Consider the following 24311-nt stretch of genomic DNA (forward strand, 5'->3'; position numbering starts at 1 on the left):
ATCTGCACAATGATTAGGACTGAAATTAAACAAGACAAGACTGGACAGTTAAGCTGGCAAGCTCAGGAAGGCTGGCAGAGGAAGCGCTGAGGGTCATGTGAAGAACGCCAAGCATTGAACAAGCAGGAAATAAGATTATTGGAGGAGCAGGAAATGATATTATTAATATGAAGGCGAAGTGTTCCTAGAAAACACTTCAGACCTATATAGGCCACAGGGACAAAGAAAGATCCATTGAATCCTATGCCGAGCTCTGAATCATCACATGACTGAAAAGGGAATGTTTTTAATGCTTTGCCTCCAACCCTCATTTTAAGAGGATTTTTCTCCTTAACAACTTAACCAGATGCAACCGAGCATCTTTCCTGATGGCAAACAGTGCACAAAGGTATCATTGTGATGGGACTGAAGGATATTTTATACAGCATATAATAGCAGTAGTGTGTGTGTGTTAAGGCCCATAGCAGAGACAGCAGTGTCCCAAAGAAAAGCACAGACACAGCAGAATGAGCACCAGGTCACACGCTGAGCTAAACAACAGAGCTGGGGGCTTTTCAATCCCCATTTACAGCCAGACAGCCATGCAAAGGGTGTATGCTGGAAAAACGTCTGTGTTGGGTGCGTCAGAGAGATTGAGAGCTGGGGTAAGGAAAGGTGACAGATGATTTAAACATCACGCATCTTTCAGCTGTGGCAGGGAGACAAAGGGTGCAAGAGACCACAGCTCTATACCTTTACTTTACCTTTTCTAGTGACCTTTCAAAGACCTGAAACTTTTTCTTCCCACAAATCATCTCAAGCCAACCCTTTGTTACTTTTCAGACTGTGACTCTCCTCTATCATATTGTAGGGCAGGAGTCTAACCTTGAACCAATTATTCAAGGTCTTCAGGATAATTAAAATTGTCCAGGCAGGTGTGGAGCTAAACGTATGCTGGAGGTCCTACAGGAGTGGGATTGGACATCTCTTCAGGAATTGGTACTGTAGAAACCTGCAAAAGATCTATGGTTCTGGTGGCGGGGTTCAAAGTTGCCTCTAGCTGGTCAAATTTGGTCAAGCTTCATTTAGATCAGGAGTGTCCAATTCTGCTCCTGGAGGGCCACCTTCCGGCAGAGTTTAGCTCCAACCCAAATTAAACACATCTTTCTAAACACATCTTTGCTCCTAAACCAGCAAATCAAGCTCTCCAGTAATACTAGAAACTTCCAGGCAGCTAAACTCTGCAGGATTATGGCCCCTCAGGAACAGAATGGGACACCCCTGATTTAGATGGTTGATCTGGTGGACTATCAGCAGTTAGAGCTGTTAGACCAGTATGGACAAGCTGGTGGGATCTGGTTGAGATGGTTACCTAAGCTTTGGCCATTTTTGGCTGGTATGACTAGGTTTTTCCAGCAGGGAACTTTACATCTCCACAAAGAACACAGGAATTTCATCAGAAGGAACTCTGGTTTCATGGAGTGGTGAAGCCTACCTTGCTCTTCTTATTAAACAACCGGAAGGTTTTATTCCTGTTCTTCCCCAACAGCTCTAGGGGACCTTTAGGAGTGCCAAGGCTGCTCTCTGAGGAGGCCCGGTTGATGCCCTGACTATAGTCCTCAAAGTCCAGGTCTCCTGGTCTCTCGAAGCCAGACTTATGTTGCTCTATAAGAACCACAGAGTCCTGAATAACACAGAGAAGTGTTAGCTACCCTATGTGTCGGTTTGCAGAAGGTTGACTGCTCTCTCAAAGTGTTTGGCTTAACGCAGGGGTGTCCAATCCCTTTCCTGGTGGGCTAAGTTTAGCTCCAACCTGCCCAATCACACTAGTAATCATGAAGGCTTTGATTAGCTAGTTCAGGTCTGTTTAATTACAACTGGAGCTAAACTCTGCAGGATTGTGGCCCTCCCGGAGCAGGATTGGACACCCTCGGTTTTTCTTAGAAACGCAACTCGACTCACGTTCCTCTCGTTGACATTCGTGCCAGCTCTGGAAATGCCCTCCAGACACTTCCCAATGATGGGCATGACTTGACGCTCCGTGTCTGCAAACTGGATGTAGCCCTGTGCCATCTTTTTGATTCGCCGTTCATCCATGTCCTGCAGATTCTGCAGAGAAAATAACATGCATATAGATATCAGTATAAACTCTGCAAGACTGCTTGGGATCATTCCCATAGTAAGCTGACAGGAACAGATGCGTCTCGACAAGTTAGGACTGAGGCGGGTGCTTCTTACATTGAAAATAAGGGGCATGTCCGTGAAGTAGAACTGATTCTGTTCTTTATTGTACTTCTGAAGTTGTGCAGCATAGTCGTTTTTACACTCTTCTGCTATGTGTGTTCGCATATGTGCCTGCTGTTTGGCCTATGGTTAGATAAAAAAAAAAGTGAAATCAGACACCTGCACATAAAGAGGAACAAGGAAACAACAATAATGCATTTGGATATAATGGAAATGAGATGGCAGGATGGGAAGATGTGCATACAAAGGTGCGGCAACACCTGTGAAACCTTTTGGGGAAACAAATACCTTCTCCACGTCGGCTTTGGTAGCATTGAGGTCTTGATCTGTTTTCTCTGCATTTTGAGTAGCCTTTTCTGCTTCTCTCCACTCCCTTTCAAATCGTTTTTTACTCTACCAACAAAAAAGAGGGAAAAAAAATCAAAACTATTCCTGTTGGTTACTACTTACACAATGCTCTTATTTCCAACCATTAAAGGGATAATTTACCCAAAAGCTAACATTGTGTCATCACCACTCACTTTCTTTGTTCCTCTGACATATTACTACTGGCTATTACACACAAATAAATCAAGGCATTTAGCATCACCAAATCCAAACCTGCTATGAGTATTCATGCGGCATATTTGAATATACATTTGAAAGAGTGCGGTTTTATCAAAATATGCTTATGGTACATATTTACACTGCCAGAATAGCTCTTTATTTCCTATATAGTGCACTATGTGCCGTTCACATAGTGTGAGTAAGTGTGTGAATAAGTGATTGATTTCAGGCACAGTTGTATCATCCTTTTATCATGTAGGAGGTGGGAAGCTTCAGTTCAGATTCTAGACAGTATTTGATTGGACAGACAATATGGTAAGTTCCTGAAGTGCATTGTTGAATTTTGAATGCATACATCTTCTAAATGTGAATTTTGGAGCACCCTCTCTTATTGATGACCTTTTATTGAAATAATTTTTGGTATTTTTGTAGCTTAACAGCATCTATCCCCACTCACTTTTATTTCATGGAAAATATCAGTATTAATATTCTATCGAACATCTCCTTTTGTTTTCCAAAGAGGAAAGAAAGTCATTCTGGTTTGGAACAACATGATTTCTACGTGAAAGAAGGCGGAGCCTAGTACGTAATCGCCACAAACCAATGGTAGGTGTTTACCAGCTGGAGTGAACTTTTCTGGAAAGTTCGCTTTGGCAAGTCATTTCGAACTCCCAAAACGAACTCCAAACGAACTTCGTTTTGGCCTGATTTTGTTCGAAATGACGTCACATCAGGGCTGCGTTTCCCAAAAGCATCGTAAGCCTAAGTTGATCGTAGAGACAATTTGTGGCAATTGTTTATGGATCAACTTACAATGCTTTTGGGAAACGCACCCCTGTTCGTTCTTGGATTTCGTATATTGGGGCCTTAACACTGTTTTTCCCCCCTGTGTAAATGATTACAACATTGAAAAACAATAATAGTTTTAGAGAGATAGAATTCTAAAATAACTTTTTTTCGTTAAAATAATGTGCACGAAAGAATATTGTGTAACTATGGACATTTATTAATTAATAGTCAATAGTGAATTTATGTGATCATTAATAAAGTCTGAAATAGCTGCCTGTTGTTAGCTATCTGAAATAGCTAAATTACACTGCATATGGAAATACTTGAATGTGTTTCTGTTTACATTCCTTACCTCAACAAACACAATGGGCACATAAACGGTAAACAATCACTTTCAGTCCCCCTACAAAAGAGCTCTCTCCCCACAGTCAGCGCTTACGCCACAAAGAGACGTGATGCAAGCCTCTGACAGGGTGCAAGAGCCAGTCAGATCTGGTTGCTCAATGATACACTCAAAGACACACCGCCCACAACAGGGTCTCCATCACAACCTGTCACAGAGACAAACTTACATTGTCGAGCTGCTTGTAGGTGCCCTCCAGAGACTGTTGTGCTTTCTTGGCATCTGACAGATGCTGTTCATCATAGACAGAAAGAGAGAGAGAGAGAAAACATGGTCATTGTGCTTTGGGCTTTCTGACATAACATCACATTTTTAGATTTTCTGAAGAAAAATGAGTGCTTGCTTGTACAAAACTGAAAACCATGATTGATAAGATTAAAGTCTGCATGAAATAAAAATTCATCTCATCTATTTTTCTAAATGAAAATCCTTCATAATAAGATCTAAAACATGCATCCATTTCTTTTCTTGACTTCAGAATTTTTAATTAAAGCCCCCTGTGGTGAAAATCAAGCTTTTAAATGTTGTTTATATGTCTATGTGGTGTTTTTAGTATGCTTTAAGACAAACCATGAGAAAATTCATGTCAACACCATTGTTGAGTATTTTCTCCTTAAAACTGCAGTGAACCAAAGACAGTCTCAAAAATGTGGTTTAAAAATCGCTGGCGTTTGTGAAATGAGCCCCGCCTCCACTCACTCACACCAGCTCAGAGATCCACTCATTGACGATCACACGTTGACGTGATTGATTACAAGGTAGTTTGTGACGTCAGAAACGCCAGCGATATCTTTTTTTCTTTTTTTTTTCTTTTTGGTGATCAAAGACGAGTTTTAAGGGATAAAATTATTGACTTCAGGCCAGGGGGACTTTAAAACATAACTCCATCTTCTCTTGAGTGAAGCTGAACTCTGGTGATGTATGCCGGGAGTTCTCTAATCATTCAGTCTGCTTAAACCCCACCCCTTTCTTAATATTCAAATCAGACTCCATCCAATCAACAGCTGATGAACCCTCCTTCCACAAGCGTGATTTTGTGATTTATGTGTGATGTGATTTTTTCAGCCCGTTATATCGTCTGCCAGGCAAAAATATGATCGCTTAGGCGGGGCTGGTTTTTCCATTCTACTGCGCTATTTTTCCATTGTTTTTCAATGTAAACACACACTAGACGGACGTATTTAACCGCATCTTTTGCAGCGTCACACGGCATTCTAAAAATGCAGTGCTCAAGTTAAAATGTTCACTTTTAAAAAAAATGCATTTTTTAACAGCAAAAACGCGTTCTGTGTGAAACTGCCCTCAGAAAGGAAATAGCAAACCTCTCTCAAGCAAAGAATATTGACCTCACAAATCTGAGGTATCATTTTTGTCTATATCAACAACATGTTGGGTTGAGTTTAATACTCATGTTTAGTCATTTGTTTTAAAAGTCTGACTCTGAGTATGAGCAATGGCAATAGTGATTTGTGCCTTAGGAAGCACAGACAATAAAACAGTGTCCCATAAATTCCAAGTGACAAACAAGAGGAGACAGCTGAGGTTGTGTGGTGAGCATCAACTGTTGTTTATGAAGATCATCAACAGTGTGGCACAAATCAAAAAGAGCCTTCCTCCCCAATAGACTATAATGTTTCTTCACAAGTTCTCCACTGCCTCTCCTTTTTACCCACAATCCCCCTCTCTGTGTCCTTCCCAGCCCTCTGTCCCACAGCTTGCTTTATTTTAAGCATGGCCCAGTTTCTCTGACTGCCTCTCTCACCATCTTGCGCTCCTGTTTGAGATCCTGGAGGTACTTTGTGAGTTCGATGCAGATATTGATCATCATGTTCTCAGCGATCAGCTCCCTCTGGCCAGCATAGTCATTCATCTCATTCAGGACGTCCAGAAAGGCCTGGTGATTGGAGAACCTAAAGAAAAGTGATACGAATGAGATACAATGCAAGAGATCTCTATGGCCTTATTTTAGTCATTTGTGATAACTCGTGTTAGTTAGTTAGTTATTTTCTTCTGTCATTTTGAACAATTAAATCTTAGGTCATATGTAATTCAAAAATCCTGTACATAATACAATGAAAAAAAACATAAAACAATGAAACAAATAGAGAAAGAAAAGAAAATTTAAATCCATTAGAAAGATAAATACAAAATGAGTACCTTAGGAACTTAAATGCTAAATAATACATGAAGTCAAGACTTATTTTGCCTAACCCCTTTTACAACAAAAACACTATGTCCAAAGATGACACAATTTTACGGTTTCTCTTATACCAAAAATGATAACATGTAAGCACAGAACTTAAACTTCAACAATCAAAATTATATTATGCATCCACTTTCGCTTCCTTTTCTAATGTTCTTCATTCAAGTGTTCTATACTTGGTAACACTTTACAATAAGGCTCATTTATTAAACATTAGTTAATGTATTAACTAACATGAACTAACCATGAGCAATACGTTTGTTACTGTTTTTGTTAACGTTAGTTAATACAAATCCAGCTGTTCATTGTTTGTTCATGTTAGTTCACAGTGCATTAACTAATGTTATCAAGATTTTAATAAAGTATTAGTAAATGTTGAAAATAACATTAACAAAGATGAACAAATGCTGAAGTATCGTTCATTCTTAGTTAATGTTAACTAATGTAGTTAACTAATGAACCTTATTGTAAAGTGTTACCCTATACTTTTCCATAATGTTTAACTTATATCTTTTCTTAAATGCATTAATAGTTTTAGAGCTCTTAAGTGAAATAAGAAGACTGTTCCATAAATCAACTCCTTTAACTGATAAACACCTTCTCTTAGTACTACTCTTCGCCATGGGTGTTCATTCATTCCCCAATGAATCTTTCATTTCAGACTCATTTTTGGAAAAGACTAATTTTTTTTGGGGGGGGGGGCTCAAAAATCAAACCTCATTAGGGGTTGCAAACAAGTTTTACTATATGCATACAAAATCTGTATAAAAAAACAAAACAATAATTTAATAGCCAGCTTTCGCAATCCAATCAAACCCTGATGTTTTACTTGTAAATGCGCCACATTGCAGAGGTTCAATGTGTTGCGAATGTTGTTTCGTCACCTGTGGCTGATTCAAATAGTGCCTGATTTCCATGAGTGACTTCATTAGTTTAGCTTTCCAGAGGGAGCATACGTAAAGTCATTTACACGTGTATGCGCTTGTTTGTTGAACTCATGTGCTTTTGTTTGGCGTCGGCAACGGCCCCACAGGTCCTGCTGCTCAGTCACCGTAGCAACATCAGACACAGCTCAGCGTACCACAGTGAACCGATTACAGCGACTGGGGATTTGTCAGCTTTATTCTCTGATTGCACATTGTTCAGGTTGGATAGTTCAATTGTCATCACAATTGTGAGGAAAATGAGCTTTTGAAACGTGCAAAATTACCTGCATTCCTGCTCTTCTTTGCTGCCTCGTTTAGGGCTGTATTTCTTGGTTAAATTCCTAGAAAAAAAAAATCCACTGGATCAACAACATCATAATAATGTAATTTGCAAGAGCTCAAGTTTCAAATAGCTAAAGGTTGCGTAACATGCCACGCTGGAGATCGAAAACTGCAGAGGTCCTGCCGGAGCAGGTGGCCGTGAAGCATTTGCATGGGACATTGTGTGCAGAACATTTGTCCTTTCCAAGACACAGACATCAGAGTATTTTCTGAGTATGTCATAGGGACATTTTCTTTACTCATTTTCCTTACACTAATTAGACAGAAAGGGAGTTTCCATATCTATATCTGCTGTCTATCAGGGGTTTTCAAACTTTTAAATGGCAAGGAGCCCGAAACAATCCCCTTGTGAGAATAATAAAATTGAGTGATATGATATGATATGATAATATATGGTATGATATATTATATGATATTGTGTTATGATGTTATGAGATATACAGTATTATATGATATGAATTATATACAGTATCATCATATGATATAATATAATGTAATATTAAAACAAACTGTAGCATATAAACATATTATATCAGTTTAAATATTCAATTCGTTTTTATTATATTATATTATGCGTGAGATTTTTTAAAATGATTTTTTATAGAATTTCTTGGTAAATGTGCTTCATTTAGAGACTTTTGAATTAACTGCTTGTATGACTTAACTGCAAACATATGATTTAATATCCCTAAGTTACATCAAGGGTCAAATCAAATAGAAATAGCACATTAAAGTTAAAAGTTCCAGCTGCATGATGTAACCACTTTTTGTTGGTACGTACACAGTACAGGTCTGGTATAAAGAATATTTTTGTTTAGGTGGCCAAAATGTCCGCCAATAGAAAAAAGTTTTGCAGAACATTGCAGATAACTAGAACTATATTAGCGTCCTCACAACATAAGCATTTTATGTTTTATGTTTATTATAAGCATGTTCTGCATTTTAGTTGTATGCCACTTTAAATGCTTGTGCTCTTTACAGCAGGATGGATTGTGATTGGCTATCATTTTTTTGACTATCAGGTTTTTATCATTCATGAGCTGGAAAAAAATGTCCAATTATTGTTATAGTTGTGGTGTGGTGTGGACTGCGATTCCTTTAAATTTAGAATGATTTAAAAAAAAAATGCATCTTTATGTTAACATTATAATCATCGTCTTTGGTGTGAATGGGCCTTTATGCTGGAGCAGGATTTTGGACCAATGAAATTTTACTGTGGACGGGACAACGGCAGAAATATAATGGTCAGTCTCTATTAATTTATCCAAAAAATGCATTGAAAACAGCATTCATACATACAATGTCTTGACTACACCTCTTCTATGGTATTTATTAAACTATGAATCAACATGCACCAATGCTAAGTTGTCTATATATTGTAATCATTATGTAATTATGCAATAATACATTACTTGTAATACTTACTTCAATGAGCTCATTGTTTCTGCCTAAAATGTATACATGATGTTAGCTAACTGCGTGATGTACATTTTTGAAATATATAACTTACATGATAGCTAGCTATATATATACACTCACCGGCCACTTTATTAGGTACACCTGTCCAACTGCTCGTTAACACTTAATTTCTAAGCAGCCAATCACCTGGCGGCAACTCAGTGCATTTAGGCATGTAGACATGGTCAAGACAATCTCCTGCAGTTCAAACCGAGCATCAGTATGGGGAAGAAAGTTGATTTGAGTGACTTTGAACGTGGCATGATTGTTGGTGCCAGAAGGGCTGGTCTGAGTATTTCAGAAACTGCTAATCTACTGGGATTTTCACGCACAACCATCTCTAGGGTTTACAGAGAATGGTCCGAAAAAGAAAAAACATCCAATGAGCGGCAGTTCTGTGGGCGGAAATGCCTTGTTGATGCCAGAGGTCAGAGGAGAATGTCCAGACTGGTTCGAGCTGATAGAAGGGCAACAGTGACTCAAATAACCACCCGTTACAACCAAGGTGGGCAGAAGAGCATCTCTGAACGCACAGTACGTCGAACTTTGAGGCAGATGGGCTACAACAGCAGAAGACCCCACCGGGTACCACTCATCTCCACTACAAATAGGAAAAAGAGGCTACAATTTGCAAGAGCTCACCAAAATTGGACAGTTGAAGACTGGAAAAATGTTGCCTGGTCTGATGAGTCTCGATTTCTGTTGAGACATTCAGATGGTAGAGTCAGAATTTGGCGTAAACAGAATGAGAACATGGAACCATCATGCCTTGTTACCACTGTGCAGGCTGGTGGTGGTGGTGTAATGGTGTGGGGGATGTTTTCTTGGCACACTTTAGGCCCCTTAGTGCCAATTGGGCATCGTTTAAATGCCACGGCCTACCTGAGCATTGTTTCTGACCATGTCCATCCCTTTATGGCCACCATGTACCCATCCTCTGATGGCTACTTCCAGCAGGATAATGCACCATGGCACAAAGCTCGAATCATTTCAAATTGGTTTTCTTGAACATGACAATGAGTTCACTGTACTAAAATGGCCTCCACAGTCACCAGATCTCAATCCAATAGAGCATCTTTGGGATGTGGTGGAACGGGAGATTCGCATCATGGATGTGCAGCCGACAAATCTGCGGCAACTGTGTGATGCCATCATGTCAATATGGACCAAACTCCCTGAGGAATGCTTCCAGCACCTTGTTGAATCTATGCCACGAAGAATTGAGGCAGTTCTGAAGGCAAAAGGGGGTCCAACCCGTTACTAGCATGGGGTACCTAATAAAGTGGCCGGTGAGTGTATATGTTACGTACTCGTACGTATTCAAAGTGTTGGAATATGGAGATGTGGGTAGTTTGGTGTTGTTGTTGTTGTTGTTGTGGTGTGTGTGTTTCAGGTGTTTGTCGGATCAATCTACCACCTGTCAATCTTAATGAAGGATGATGACGTTTCGGTTCACCTCATCCAATCACATCTCACCACTTCATTATTCAAATACCCGTGATCACTGTTTGTCCTTGTCAGTTAACAGGAGCGTGTAAGACTGGGAAGGAGGGAGCAGGTTAGTAGGTCGCGCGATATACACTTTGCACCACTTAGGATATTTTGAGTGTTAGAAACACTAGTTTTGGAGAGTGCCCATCTTGTAAGTTTTGTTATAATATAGTTAGTGTAGTTTTGGTTAGAGCGTCTTGACGCCGAAGACTTTTCTTTTCTATATTTTGTTTGGCAGTTAGCTTAGTTGAATTAACCTATAGCTAGTTTGTTCTGTTTTATTGATTTGTTTAATTTGGCATCTCTCGTGCTCGCCTTCCCACCTTAGGTTTTGTTTGTGTACAAAATGTTTATCTTGTTTATTGTTCTCATTCATTGTTTGTATATATTGTAAATATTATTTTCTTCACTCACTCATCATGGCACTGTGGATTAATAAATCCTTTCGAGGTGAGTTTTGAGGTCGGTTTCTTTTTCTTGCTCTGTCCTGTACATTGAGGTACACACACAATTTTTAAAAAGTGTTATTCCCTTATTCCCTAGACATCGTAAATAGGGACGTAACAATATAACAGATCAATCTAAATTGTAATGTAAACAATTAGACTGCTTTAAAACAATATATATGTTGTGAAAAGTGCTATTCAAATAAATGTGACTTGAAAATGTACATTTATTTGGGGGGGGGGGGGGGGGTTAAAATGTCATGGTGATGATGCAACTGTTTGATATCATAATGAAGAAAAAAAGCCTCATTAAAGAGAAAAGCGAAGTAATTAGGCATAATCTTTTGATTATAGTTTTTGGGATTTAAAAAAAAAAAATGCTTCAAATTAAAAAATAAAATAAAAATCATGTGGTACGATAGACAAAGTGAAGTGATGTATGTTAAGTGTAAGTGATGTGTCACCATGTGTCAAGATTAATAAAATATGCCATTTTTTTAAATGGGAAAGTTATTTCAGGTTGTACTGGTCATGTGGTGCGACTCTATTCTTTATGAACTAATGTTGTTACTTAGGATATATGTACTTTTACTTTAAGGTCACACCACATGATTACAGTCCTTAAATTTGTACTTTTATTTAAAAAAGTTTTTCGAAGTCATTAAAAAAAGCCAGCATAAATGCAAATTATAAACCTTTAAAGGATTTGTCATTTTCTTTAAAGTCATTGGCCCCTTGGTCCTGCAATTTGTCGCGGTCAGTAAGGACAGAAGCTCAGACGTACATCAAACACTCACTGTGGTGTGTTTCAGTTTCGATTGACCAAGCACAATTGTGTAATCCCAAAGAGCTGGACTACAAACTGAAAGCAATGAAATGTGTCAAATAAGGAAGGCCATCGTAATCAAAACCAGGGTGCATTTGGTTCCTTCCTTTGCATACGACAAGCCGAGACAGAAGCCAATGTTAAGCTTTCCACACTTTCACTCTATCCCTCCACATCCCCTCAGTCATATGCTCGTCTGCTCCCACTTCCCCTCTTCTCTCAGAGCGAGCGGGAGGGAGGGAGGGAGGAAAGAAAGAGGCAAGCGTGTGGAACTCTGAACAGTCTGGCAGAGATCAAGTAAGTGTCAAGGCATAGTCATGAATAAGAAGGGGAGCAGGCGCGGATACGCTTATCCTCTGGGCCGAGGCCAACGCTACAGCTCAGAGGTGCCAACAAGTTCAGTTCTGCCCTGTACACGGGGCCCGAATATTTCACAATCAGCCCCAACTCTGGATAAACATTCACAAGCATGCATAGACATGTACACAATCAAACAGGCCAACAGGATAGCCTAGATAGTAAGATCTCTTACCGTAGTTGCTTGGCATAATTCTGTTCAATCTCTGTTCGCTCCTTCACAAACTTCACGTATTTCTCCACCAAGTCCAAGCCAGATTGTGTGTGCTTATCAAGGATGTCATATTGGTCCTGTAATACAAAATCGAAATCTGTAATACAAATTTTTTTTTTTACTTATTTTGATTTGGCATTCCTTTTTCAGGTAGCTGTTGCACCTCCCACAATGGTTACAACTTATGATATTATTATAGGGAAGCATTACACTTTCTTCATACTGATTATTTTCGCCATGCCATACTACAGATGCAGGATTAATCATTAAAATATCCCGATCTCGATTCAAACACCCACACGATCTCATTCCAAAATGACAACGATTCGGCAATGTTTATTAAACCATTCACATAATCATACCGGGACATTCCGATCATGTATAGGTATGAAACAGCTTTTCAACCACACATAATCAATATTTCTGTGTTGCAAATATTCAAATTATCACAGAAGTACTGGGATAAAACAAAAGTTTAAACACTGATGTCTATGGCAGCAATCAGAATAGAGATAAACATGGCTCTTCGGATAACGATTATATCGTTAACATCGTTACACCAGTAGGTGGCGACAAGTGACTGTCTATAAAATGTTTTTGTAATTGGATTGATTCAAAAGATTTGTTCAAAAACACTGATTCATCCAGCGATGAACCAAGTATTTATAAGTGAGTCATTGAATCATTCATTCAAAGCGATTTTTAAAAAATAATTTAAATTAATTTAACAATTTGTCAGAACCTCTAGTAAACTACGTTAAATAAATAAATTATGTTGTTTTGATATAGCTGTCTCGTAAGAATCATGGGATCATTATTTGAAACAAAATAAACAAAAAAAAAAATGTGATTCTTAATTTATCCAGAATCAGAATCAGAATGCAGTTCTATGCCATACTTTAACCTAGGGGTCTTGACTTAATTTTAAGCCAAAAGGGTTCTATGTAAGGGAAAAAATGTCTTTTATGATTGCATAATAATTGAATGTTTAATGGGTCATTTCATTTTTTTTTAGTGATAAAGTATGTTTACGAGCAGTTTCATTCATAAAATTAATTAAAACAAAAAAAAAATTCCACTAAATCAGTCAAATGATCACATGATGGTTTCCCATAAAAGGTTCTATATGAAGCCAACTTTTAAGGTTCCATATAGAGCCTTTTCTTCTAAGAGTGTGAAATCCACAATCAACCTTTTTCTCCTTAAAATTAACAGATGCTATCATCATCTTTTATGATAAGCAAAGCAAGCATATCCAGCCCGATCTCACGGCAATTCGTACGAATTTTACGAGGTGGCTAATTCGTACTAATTCATACGACCTCACTCGTACAAATTCGTACGATTTTTGCTAATTCGTACATATTTTACGAGTTATTAAATTCGTATGAATTCGTCCGAATGACCTACCCCTGACCCCGCCCCTAAACCTACCCATCACGTGGGTTTAGACAAATCGTACAAATTCGTACGAGTGAGGTCGTATGAATTAGTATGAATTAGCCAGCTTTTAATCACTCGTACGAATTCGCCTTTGGCTAACCCCCGCCCCCCTTAGTTACTGTTGCTAGGTCCAACAAACAAACTTCATCTGGGCTCTGGTATCAACATGGCTTATGCTGTGACAGCTCTTCCAGCTGAAATTTTATCAAACTTTTATAAAGCAGCAAATAAAGTGTCCGATAGAAGTAGGCAAAGGGGGGCTGCAATATACGTTCGAAGGCTATATTCACGACATACAGGTGAAACGCAAGGAACAACAAGGCATCCAAATAGAGGTAAAAGCATACCGGTCACAGTCAAAAAATGAACCACCGCATATCCTACTAATCGAGACGGAGGCTGGGACTAACAATATCAAGGAGCAACACTGTTCGTGCAAAGCTGGGTAGGTCTCTATTCACTTCTATAATCGTTATTACAAAGCAAACGGACTACGCGAGTATAACGTTGTATTTATTAGCAGCGTGAGCTAGGCGACACTTGTCAGGATTTGACTTCAGTTTGGGAAGGGAAAAAAACAGACACCCCCCTCCAACCTCTCTGGGAAACGCGTATCTGTGTTACAAATGCCCCAGGAACAACGTGTAACCATATTTTTGATAAAACTACGACGGTAATAGCCTGCCGAGACCAAAAATATGAGACGCCTCTGTTAAAATCAATGGAGCGCTGTGAAAAAGTGTCGGACCTCTGTGGGAGCTCGTTCTTGGCTGCGCTGTGATTGGTCAATCTACATTCTAGGGTGTGGCTTAGCCAAAGGCGAATTGGTCGTGAGATAGCGTTGGCATATCTGTTAACATTTCAGAAAATGTTGTTTAGCGTTTCCTGACTCTTTAAAATGTCACTGCCAAAAAACAGAAGAAAAATAACACTCCTGGGATGTTGAAACACTGCAAAGCAGCAAATATGGAACATAAAACACTAGAAAATGGGCCAACAACATGTTGGTCAGTTGAAAAATTAAAGGTTTAGTTCACCATAAAATGAAAATGAATTTACTCACCCTCAAGCCATCCTAGGTGTATATGACTTTCTTCTTTCAGCCGAACACAATCAGAGTTATATTAAATAATATCCTGGCTCTTCCAAGCTTTATAATGGGAGTGAATGGTAACTGAGATTTTGAAGCCCAAAAAAGCGCATCAATCCATCATAAAAGTAATCCATACGACTCCAGGGGGTTAATAAAGGCCTTCGAGGAGGGCCGTTACTGGAAGAATGTGAATATAGTTTATAAAGTTACGAATATGGATATTTTTCTTACAAAAATGTTTCGCTTCACTTCAGAAGGCCTTTATTAGCACCCTGGAGTCATATGGATTACTACTTTATGATGGATGGATGTGCTTTTATGTGCTTCAATATCTCAGTTACCATTATAAAGCTTGGAAGAGCCAGGATATTATTAAATAGAACTCCGATTGTGTTCGGCTGAAAGAAGAAAGTCATATACACCTAGGATGACTTGAGGGAGAGTAAATTATTCATTTAAATTTTTGGGTGAACTAACCCTTTAAGGATGAATCAGAAATATATTTAGGGGAAGGGGAAGTTTCTCATCATTTGTAATGTTTTCCCTCTAGTTATTATTATAAATCCTGCAGAAATGATTTTTTAAAAGTACAAATGATTATTACACGCATAGTCTCATCTAATATGAGCCAGTCAAAGCCGCATGCATAATAAATGTAAAATTATTATAATATACGCTGCAGCTTTAGGCGAACTTGTCCAAATGAATGTACTCATGAAGATGGAAAAAGGTACTTCATAAGTTTTACTAATTCCAAACATCAGCTGAAAGCCTGCATCAGATTGTGTGAAGTCTCCTGACTGGAGTTGATCAAACTAATGCGAGAGCAAGTAGAAATGCAAGTGAAAAGAGGAAGAGCAGACAGTTTGCCAGCTTTGCTTCTGCAGAAACTTAATGCCCAAAAATTGCATTCTCTATAGAGAGATATTTTAGTAGGCCAACCCGGAAATTAGCATCACCCTGGTTCCCTCGACAAAATCCCAATTGGCTTTTGGCTTATTGCAGAAAATAAGGTCTGTGACTAACAAAAGCTTATGATACTTTTTGATAATCTTCACAAATGAACACAACTATGAATTTTGAAGTGTAAAAACAATCGTCAGAAGTCCAAGGCTATAACCGAACTCTAAATGCGCCTGCCCAGTGCCCACACAGAGGACATCCTAGAGATTCCCTGCCTGTTCACAACCCTTGACCCTATAACGTTATCTGTGCGAGCCAGAGGGTTCCTCAGGGCTTTAAACGCATCCTGACACAAGTGACTGAGCAGACGGAACACAGGAAGTGGAAGTCTTCCCCACTTCCTGCTGTATTTCAGCTGTGCTCAACAAAAATATGAATATAACATTCTATGTCCTACAGCATGCCTGAAGCAAAACAAAAACAGACCTAGAAAATCGTCAAACATTTGTCAGCATTTTCCCTAAGAAAACCCCATCTAAAACTCCCTGGTTTGGCTCTATTTTTCCCTTTTTCCCAGTTCCTTATTTGGTGGGGCGCTCTGTTACATAATTTCAAGTACGGGCCTGACCACTTGAGAGTGATGATATCTTGAAACGTCCCCCACCCCCTCAGTGCTACCTCCATCGGCCTGGATGTAGATATGCGTTTTGAAGTGGGAAGGAGGGAGGTGCCTTTGGGATGACATTCCTAACAAGCCAGGCCATGTCCTGACTCCACCTCCTCCTCCTCTCTCCTCAAAATGGTGTCCATTAATATAGAACAAGAGAAGAATTCCCTACCCCCTCACAACCCACTCACTCGCAAAAATAGAGCGCTTTTCAACTTCAAAACAAAGCCTCACGAGGCAGTTGTTTATGTCCCAAGATAAGCTTCTGTTAGTTTGCGTCTTAAGACGACAGCAAATATTTGAAATATAAAAAGAAAAGAATGTCCAAGATTATTTATTTTATTTATGTATTTTTTGCATAGTGACATTATTCTTCATTACAAAATTCTCATTATTATGAAGTGAAAAATAGTCTCATTGCCATTACTGTAAATAATAGTACTTATTTTTTTAACTGTGATGCATACTGTATTTAAAATAGTGTTTGACCTTTCATAAAACAAGTAATGCAAAAAGTGCTGCGTGGGGTGTAGAATCCGTATCCCGGTGCTATTTGTGTGTAGGGATAATTCAACAACAACAACAACAACAGCAACATATCAACAACAACAACAACAAAAATATCAACAAAACAAAAAAACATATCAACAACAACAAAAAAACATATCAAGCCAAGGCACTGAGAGTTTAAGGAAAAAATATAAAAAGCCTTTAATGAAAAACAGGTAACATAAGAACGGAAGCGTATTGCATTGACTTGAAGAAAAAAATCTACTCTGTTTTTCTGAATTAATGAGTTAATTATCTCAGAATTACGAGATAATTTTTCATGAAAAAAAAAGTTTTTGCTGTTTTTCTGAATTAACGAGTGAATAAACTTTTTTTCCATGAAACATTTTCTCGTAATTCTGAGATAATTAACTCATTAATTCAGAAAAACAGAGTAGATTTTTTTTCTTCAAGTGAATGCAATACGCTTCCGTAGATAAGCGCACTCTGATGCGTTTATAAATATATATTGAAGTTATAGAGCATTTTGTTTATTTGAACATATTGTGTTTGGTTTAATTATATTTTGGTGAGATATGTTGTCTTTATATTATTAATCATCTAAATGTTTTCTCTTGTGATTATTCTATATTACGTAATCAGGTGACTATGTCGAAATGACTTATTAATAGGCTTTATGCACAGCTGCACTACTTCCTGAACTTCAGCCAGCTCCTTTGTTTCCTGTCTGCCATTATTGGACAATCTGATTAATCCAGGTTGTTGATTATTGTTACTGAGGCCAGGCACACCTGGATTAATCAGTTTGTCCAATAATGGCAGACAGGAAACAAAGGAGCTGGCTGAAGTTCAGGAAGTAGTGAAGCTGTGCATAAAGCCTATTGCTATATACACTCACCGGCCACTTTATTAGGTACACCTGTCCAACTGCTCGTTAACACTTAATTTCTAAGCAGCCAATCACATGGCGGCAACTCAGTGCATTTAGGCATGTAGACATGGTCAAGACAATCTCCTGCAGTTCAAACCGAGCATCAGTATGGGGAAGAAAGTTGATTTGAGTGACTTTGAACGTGGCATGATTGTTGGTGCCAGAAGGGCTGGTCTGAGTATTTCAGAAACTGCTAATCTACTGGGATTTTCACGCACAACCATCTCTAGGGTTTACAGAGAATGGTCCGAAAAAGAAAAAACATCCAGTGAGCGGCAGTTCTGTGGGCGGAAATGCCTTGTTGATGCCAGAGGTCAGAGGAGAATGGCCAGACTGGTTCGAGCTGATAGAAGGGCAACAGTGACTGAAATAACCACTCGTTACAACCGAGGTATGCAGCAAAGCATTTGTGAAGCCACAACACGCACAACCTTGAGGCGGATGGGCTACAACAGCAGAAGACTCCACCGGGTACCACTCATCTCCACTACAAATAGGAAAAAGAGGCTACAATTTGCAAGAGCTCACCAAAATTGAACAGTTGAAGACTGGAAAAATGTTGCCTGGTCTGATGAGTCTCGATTTCTGTTGAGACATTCAGATGTTAGAGTCAGAATTTGGCGTAAACAGAATGAGAACATGGATCCATCATGCCTTGTTACCACTGTGCAGGCTGGTGGTGGTGGTGTAATGGTGTGGGGGATGTTTTCCTGGCACACTTTAGGCCCCTTAGTGCCAATTGGGCATCGTTTAAATGCCACGGCCTACCTGAGCATTGTTTCTGACCATGTCCATCCCTTTATGGCCACCATGTACCCATCCTCTGATGGCTACTTCCACCATGTCACAAAGCTCTAATCATTTCAAATTGGTTTCTTGAACATGACAATGAGTTCACTGTACTAAAATGGCCTCCACAGTCACCAGATCTCAACCCAAAAGAGCATCTTTGGGATGTGGTGGAACGGGAGATTCGCATCATGGATGTGCAGCCGACAAATCTGCGGCAACTGTGTGATGCCATCATGTCAATATGGACCAAACTCCCTGAGGAATGCTTCCAGCACCTTGTTGAATCTATGCCACGAAGAATTGAGGCAGTTCTGAAGGCAAAAGGGGGTCCAACCCGTTACTAGCATGGGGTACCTAATAAAATGGCCGGTGAGTGTATAAGGGAATGATTGTTGTCAACACCCTGATGAAGGCGCATTAGTGGAACGTGTCTGTTACCGGTTTTAAAATGCCTAAGCCATGACTCAAAGGCTTTTTAAATATTTCCTTAATCTCTCTGTTGCCTCGGCTTGATATGATTCTATAGTATTGGACCTTTTTTGCATTACAGTAGGCTACTGAGAATTTGGGTGTTCAATAATAAAATATCTCAATTGTCTTAAAAATAGGCTAGATTTTTATGTAATTTTATATATATATTTTCTTTTTGGGTGAAACATGATGGGCATTTCTTGATAGTTTCAATGAAATTCACAGAAGAAAATAAAAATGCCCAAGGATTTCTTCGCACCAAACATTTTATTCTGTCATCATTTACCTCGTGTCATTTCAGATCTATAAGACTTCTGGTAATTTTTGGAAACAAAGATATTTTTATATTTTCTCATAACTTTTGTCTAATGAAAATCTAAGTATACAGTAATCATTATCAACATGTTTTAACTTCAAAAAGTACAAAGATTTTTGGATCCATGGACAGAAGTTTGCTGTTTCAGTATTTGTAGATTATTTTTTCACATTACCATACAGAAAAACAATGATAAGCACTTCATAAGCTTTAAAGGTTCTTATTGGCAAAAACATTCAACATATGCAGAGAGTCAATATTTACAGTGTTCTTCTTCATAACCTCTGCAATTCACTCTGACACGCTGGAAATCAGCTTCTGGGCCAAATCCTGACTGCTTATACTGTTAGGCCTTGCCTTAATAGTGCTCGGAGTTGATCACAATTTGTAGGCTTCTGCTTGTCCACTCACCTTTTGAGGACCGTTAAAATTTCAAAGAAATGATCTCTGATCCACTTCATTATTACCGGTACTCTTGCCTTGTGACACGGTGCTTAACATTAATTATGGTGCTTAATCACACCAAATTGCACCCGTGTCGTAGAAGTAGCTCTTGCGGGATGTTTTGATACCATTCTTTATTCCTGGCAGTGTTTTTGGGCAAAATTTTGAAAGATCCCACTCCCTTGGATAAAAAGCAGCCCCACACATGGAAGGTCTGAGCATGCTTCACAGTTGGCACGGCACAAGACTCATGGCAGCGTTCGCCTTCTGTGCTTGAGTTGATTTTCAGATGTCCCCAAACAGTTGGAAGAAAGTTCATCAGAGAAAATAACCCTGCTGTCCAGTCCTTGTACTTCCTGCAGAATTTCAGTCTGTCATTGATGTTTTTCTTGGAGAGAAGTGGCTTCTTTGCTGCTCTTCTTGACACCAGGCAGGCCGTAGTCCAAAGTCTTGGCCTCACTGTGTGTGCAGATACACTCACTCATGCCCACCTGCTGCCAATATTGAGCAGCTCTGCACCGGTGGTGACAGGATTCCATACCCCGAATCCTCAGGAGGAGACGTCCCGGCGCTCGCTGGACACTCTGGGACGTCCTAAAGCCGTTTTCACTGCAGTTGAACCTCACTTTCCCCTGCCATTGATGGAATTTTCTAGCCTGGTAACACCAGACTCTGCTACTTCACTTTGCTTCGTAGACAGAGCCTGGAATGGCATAATAGAGAAGTGTTTTCTCTCTCGCTAGGGGGCGCTTGTCTGAAGTTTAAAATCATTGGTTACCCGTAAGCCAATCAGATAAGTTTATATATGACGTATGTTATGTGCCAACCTATGGTGCCAACACAGCCGCATCGAACCACAGACATCATGCATCGAACTCAAATCTATGATCAAACTTCCACTGTAAACCTGCTGTAAACACTTGATGATGCGAGCGAAATACCGGAGTGAACATGGCTGTAAACGACTTTTGCAGATTATGCGAAGTTAATCTACGCATCCACGGTACAATCAGGGCCTCTAAACTGATATTTGACAGTAGAGAGAAACAAAAAATATTTGCAGCCAACTGTCAAAGTTAGGATTAGTTCTGTTAAACACAGTTCATCTCGAGTCTGTCGGAAATGCTGCAACTTAATTGCAAGATTACAGCATGTCATGGCAATATTTAAGACCTGGAAAAGAAAGGAGACACTGACCTGTCAAAAGGCTCCCCAATTTCTCGCTGACGATCGTTAACGTTAATAGTTGATAAATTAAACTTTTCCCAAACCCAAAGGGAGTAGGGCCACAACATCACCTCCATTCAAAATGTTTAATGCACACTCTTCTTGTTCGGGCTTCAGTTTGCTAATGCTGGGAATATTCTCCACAACTGAGCGAATTGCATCCGCGTCTCCATATCCGCGGTCGTTTTCGATTTCCCTGACCTAATCTTAAACTCTGCGCTTAGCGACTACGTCCCGGCTTTCAGCCCGCCCTCTGTTCGTTGATTGGCCCGGCTGTTTTCAGGCCGGAGGAAAACGGATAGATAGGCCGCTGTCTCAGACTGAGTACAGAAGCGAAATGAAATTGAGCGGAAGTACGAAGTCTGACGTAGTCAGGCTAGGAATTTTCCTGCTTTCCGTGTTTTCACTGTTAATCGGTAGGGAGCGCTATAATGCATCTTCTGAAAGAGTACTGAATATCCTGATCAAAACACGTGTGAGGAAGATGCAGAAACAAGCGATATCATATGCATATGTAAAATAACACGATCATCAACATTAAACAGCACATAAATCAAAACTGCCTAATGTTACTGAATGAAATGTCGACCCAGGACGAGCTTTAGGACTGTGCAAGCATTGGGGGTGTTGATGGACTCGATCTACTCCATCTATGTTTTGATCATCGTTCTGAATCCGATCTGGATGTAGTCTGACAAAAACACGATTTTATCAACTTTTTGCTCAAAATGTAGCTTTTTTATGAAACTTAAGTGTTGATAAAAAAAAAGCTAGAATGAAAATTGTTTAAAAGCAGAGGATCTGTTCTTTCTTTTGATATATGGCATGTTCTCCATGAAATTGTTGTGAAAATGATCAAAAACGCTGGCGGTGGCTGCCTTTTTTTTTTCTTTAAAGAGTTAAAGATTCAGTCAATGGTTCTTTCAAGTGCAATATTCTTTTCAGCAATTTCCTTGCATGTGAGGCCTTTTTCATGCAAAGCGATGATGGGATGGGTACACATCTTTCTTTGGAAGTAACCATTGTTTGCTAACATAAGAACACTATGATTGGAAGCATTTATTCCTTCCGTTTATAACCATCTGCTCTTATAACCCAAACAGAATGAGAGTGAGTTCAGCTGACTATTGCTCATTCACACTTTCCCATGTGCGATGATACTCTGGTCATTTTGTGCCAGGGCCAAAAAACAGTGAAATTTGTTTTTTTGTGATAAAGTAAAACATTTTCTTTTTGGGGGGGGGGGGGGGGTCAATTAAGCTTTTTCCAATTATTTAAAGAGCATCTCAGGCCACATTTACACATAGCCGGGTATTTAGAGAAACAAATATCCCCCCCCCCCCCCCTCCGTTTTCAATAATAACATCGTGCACACAACATCGTTTTCAAAAAAGTTGTCATTTACATCAACCCGTATAAATATACGCCGTCGAGTGCCATCATAACTATGCCAAACATGACGTTAAGCATTTTCTGGCGCATAATGTGATGTTTGAGAACCTAAAACCCCGTTTCTCCCAGTTGACACGGCAGACAGTATTAGGACTTCTTCCTCCTTATCTGAGCACTTACATCCTCCCGAGGTCTGCAGGGCCAGGGACATATCACCTGCGCTCACAGGATCTGTTTTTATTGACAGTCCCTAAAGCCCGCACTAACTTTGGCAAAAAGGCTTTTAATTTTGCAGCACCATCTGCATGGAATCAGCTTCAGAATGAACTACAGTTGAAGGAGTTGGTTTCACTTTATTCTTTTAAAGGCTTTTTAAAGGAGCTTGTAGAAAGGCAGTCTGTCTGTCACTGTTTTTAAATTGATTTAGGACCCAGACATAGTTGTTTGCATAATATGATGAGTGAAAGTGTGTCTATGTATTTACCTGTAAGTGTTTCTGTATCTATTTGAAACCGCCAGGACACTCTTGTAAAAAGAGATTTATCCTGGTTAAATAAAGGTTTGAATGAATGAACACATAACCGGCGTTATCAGAAATCTCCACTTTGGCCGGAGTTTTTAGAAATAATCGTTTTCTGTGATAAAAACGGGGTTTTCGTGTAAATGAGAGGCCAAACCGCAGGAAAATATCAGTCTTCCCTTTGTGTAAACGGGGCATGAATCAGATGGAACAATTTCATCAACAGCACAACAACTGAAGCAGCAAACTTTGCGAAAAACTAAATTTATGCCACTGACAATACAATACTTGTCTGAATGCACTGAAACAACTCCCCTGGATTTGAATCAGCGGACGCTTCAGTCAAACTTCACACCAACAGCTATCATCACAATCTTTAAACCAACAGAGATTCCCTCTGCAAACATCCAGTCAGTCTACAAAAACAGTCCTGAGCACAATTTACAGCAGGGTTCCTCTTATCTGCAGCACTGTATTCGGCCCATCCGTGACCCCTCCTCTTGTACTTTACTGCTATCATTAACTCCTCCTCCCCATAGTGCAAACTAAAGCTATTCTCCCAGCCTGAGCAGAGAGTAGCAGTCTACAGCCTCCACGAGACGAGAGTACACAGTGAAATACCACCGTCCTTCCACTCTGACTTAATAAGGACCCTGTTGTGCGGCATTTCTCGAGACATGCAGAAAGAATTCAAACAAACACTAAAAATCAACACAATTCAGCCAAACTCCCATCGGTACACATCTGAAATCTTGAGCTGCCAAAAATAGCAAGTGGCTTAACAGCAAAGGAGTGGACAGATGCCACAGTGTAGCCATGGGAATGGCACTTAATGACTAACCCAACCAAAACCAATTAGGTTAGACATTGCTTAGAGTGACGGTAAACCAAAGCCAGACTTATGAGAACCAACGCCACCTGGACCGCCTCAAGCCGAGAAACAAGTCCACACGAACACCAACTTTCACTTCTGTCTACTACAGAGATGAAACTACTGTAATTTCCCTGCATCCCTCAAAAAGCACGCAAAAGGGAAACTTTCTAGTGGAGCGGACCACAAAATAAACAGCAACGTGAAGTGATGTTTTTATGAATTTAGGGCAAAACTAATTAGGCTGGTGCAGTAGAAGATGGAAAGGGGACAGCGGACAGAGGCCTAAGGGGAGCAACAACAGCAATGAGGTCAAACTATCTCCACCCACTTCAGCGCAACGCTCCATTTGCACACTGCAGGCATGTGGAAGAAGGGTCTGTGTAAAATCGGTCTCTCGTCGAAAGAGGTGGGAACCTCTGTGCAGATGGGACATTATGTGATGGCAATGCGAGAACTAAAACAGGCAGGATGAAACACAGCTGATGATGATGCAATCAGAAACAA

The 24311-nt window shown here is 39.6% G+C and overlaps 3 protein-coding genes across 6 annotated transcripts in view; 1 reads left to right on the top strand and 2 right to left on the bottom strand.

The window, feature by feature from the left end:
- dnmt1 (DNA (cytosine-5-)-methyltransferase 1) overlaps positions 1–24311 on the bottom strand; it is a 265280-nt gene that overhangs the window by 140052 nt on the left and 100917 nt on the right. The window lies entirely within an intron of this gene.
- Positions 1–24311, top strand: part of p2ry11 (purinergic receptor P2Y11) — a 173134-nt gene that overhangs the window by 74374 nt on the left and 74449 nt on the right. The gene's annotated exons all lie outside the window — the stretch shown is intronic.
- The window catches only part of trip10a (thyroid hormone receptor interactor 10a), a 37012-nt gene that overhangs the window by 10642 nt on the left and 2059 nt on the right, over positions 1–24311 (bottom strand). For all 4 annotated transcript variants that reach the window (XM_056252861.1, XM_056252869.1, XM_056252882.1 and 1 more), the window contains exons 2-9: positions 12186–12301; positions 7375–7431; positions 5724–5871; positions 4131–4193; positions 2512–2616; positions 2218–2346; positions 1942–2088; positions 1475–1663 (exon numbers count right to left, since the gene is read on the bottom strand). In XM_056252861.1, the coding sequence (XP_056108836.1) occupies positions 1475–1663; positions 1942–2088; positions 2218–2346; positions 2512–2616; positions 4131–4193; positions 5724–5871; positions 7375–7431; positions 12186–12301 (954 nt within the window). The remainder of the gene's footprint in view (positions 1–1474; positions 1664–1941; positions 2089–2217; positions 2347–2511; positions 2617–4130; positions 4194–5723; positions 5872–7374; positions 7432–12185; positions 12302–24311) is intronic.

This window comes from Rhinichthys klamathensis, unplaced genomic scaffold, assembly GCF_029890125.1.
Source record: "Rhinichthys klamathensis goyatoka isolate OS25496 unplaced genomic scaffold, OSU_Roscu_1.1 h1tg000004l_1, whole genome shotgun sequence".
Classification (NCBI taxonomy): Eukaryota; Metazoa; Chordata; class Actinopteri; order Cypriniformes; family Leuciscidae; genus Rhinichthys; species Rhinichthys klamathensis.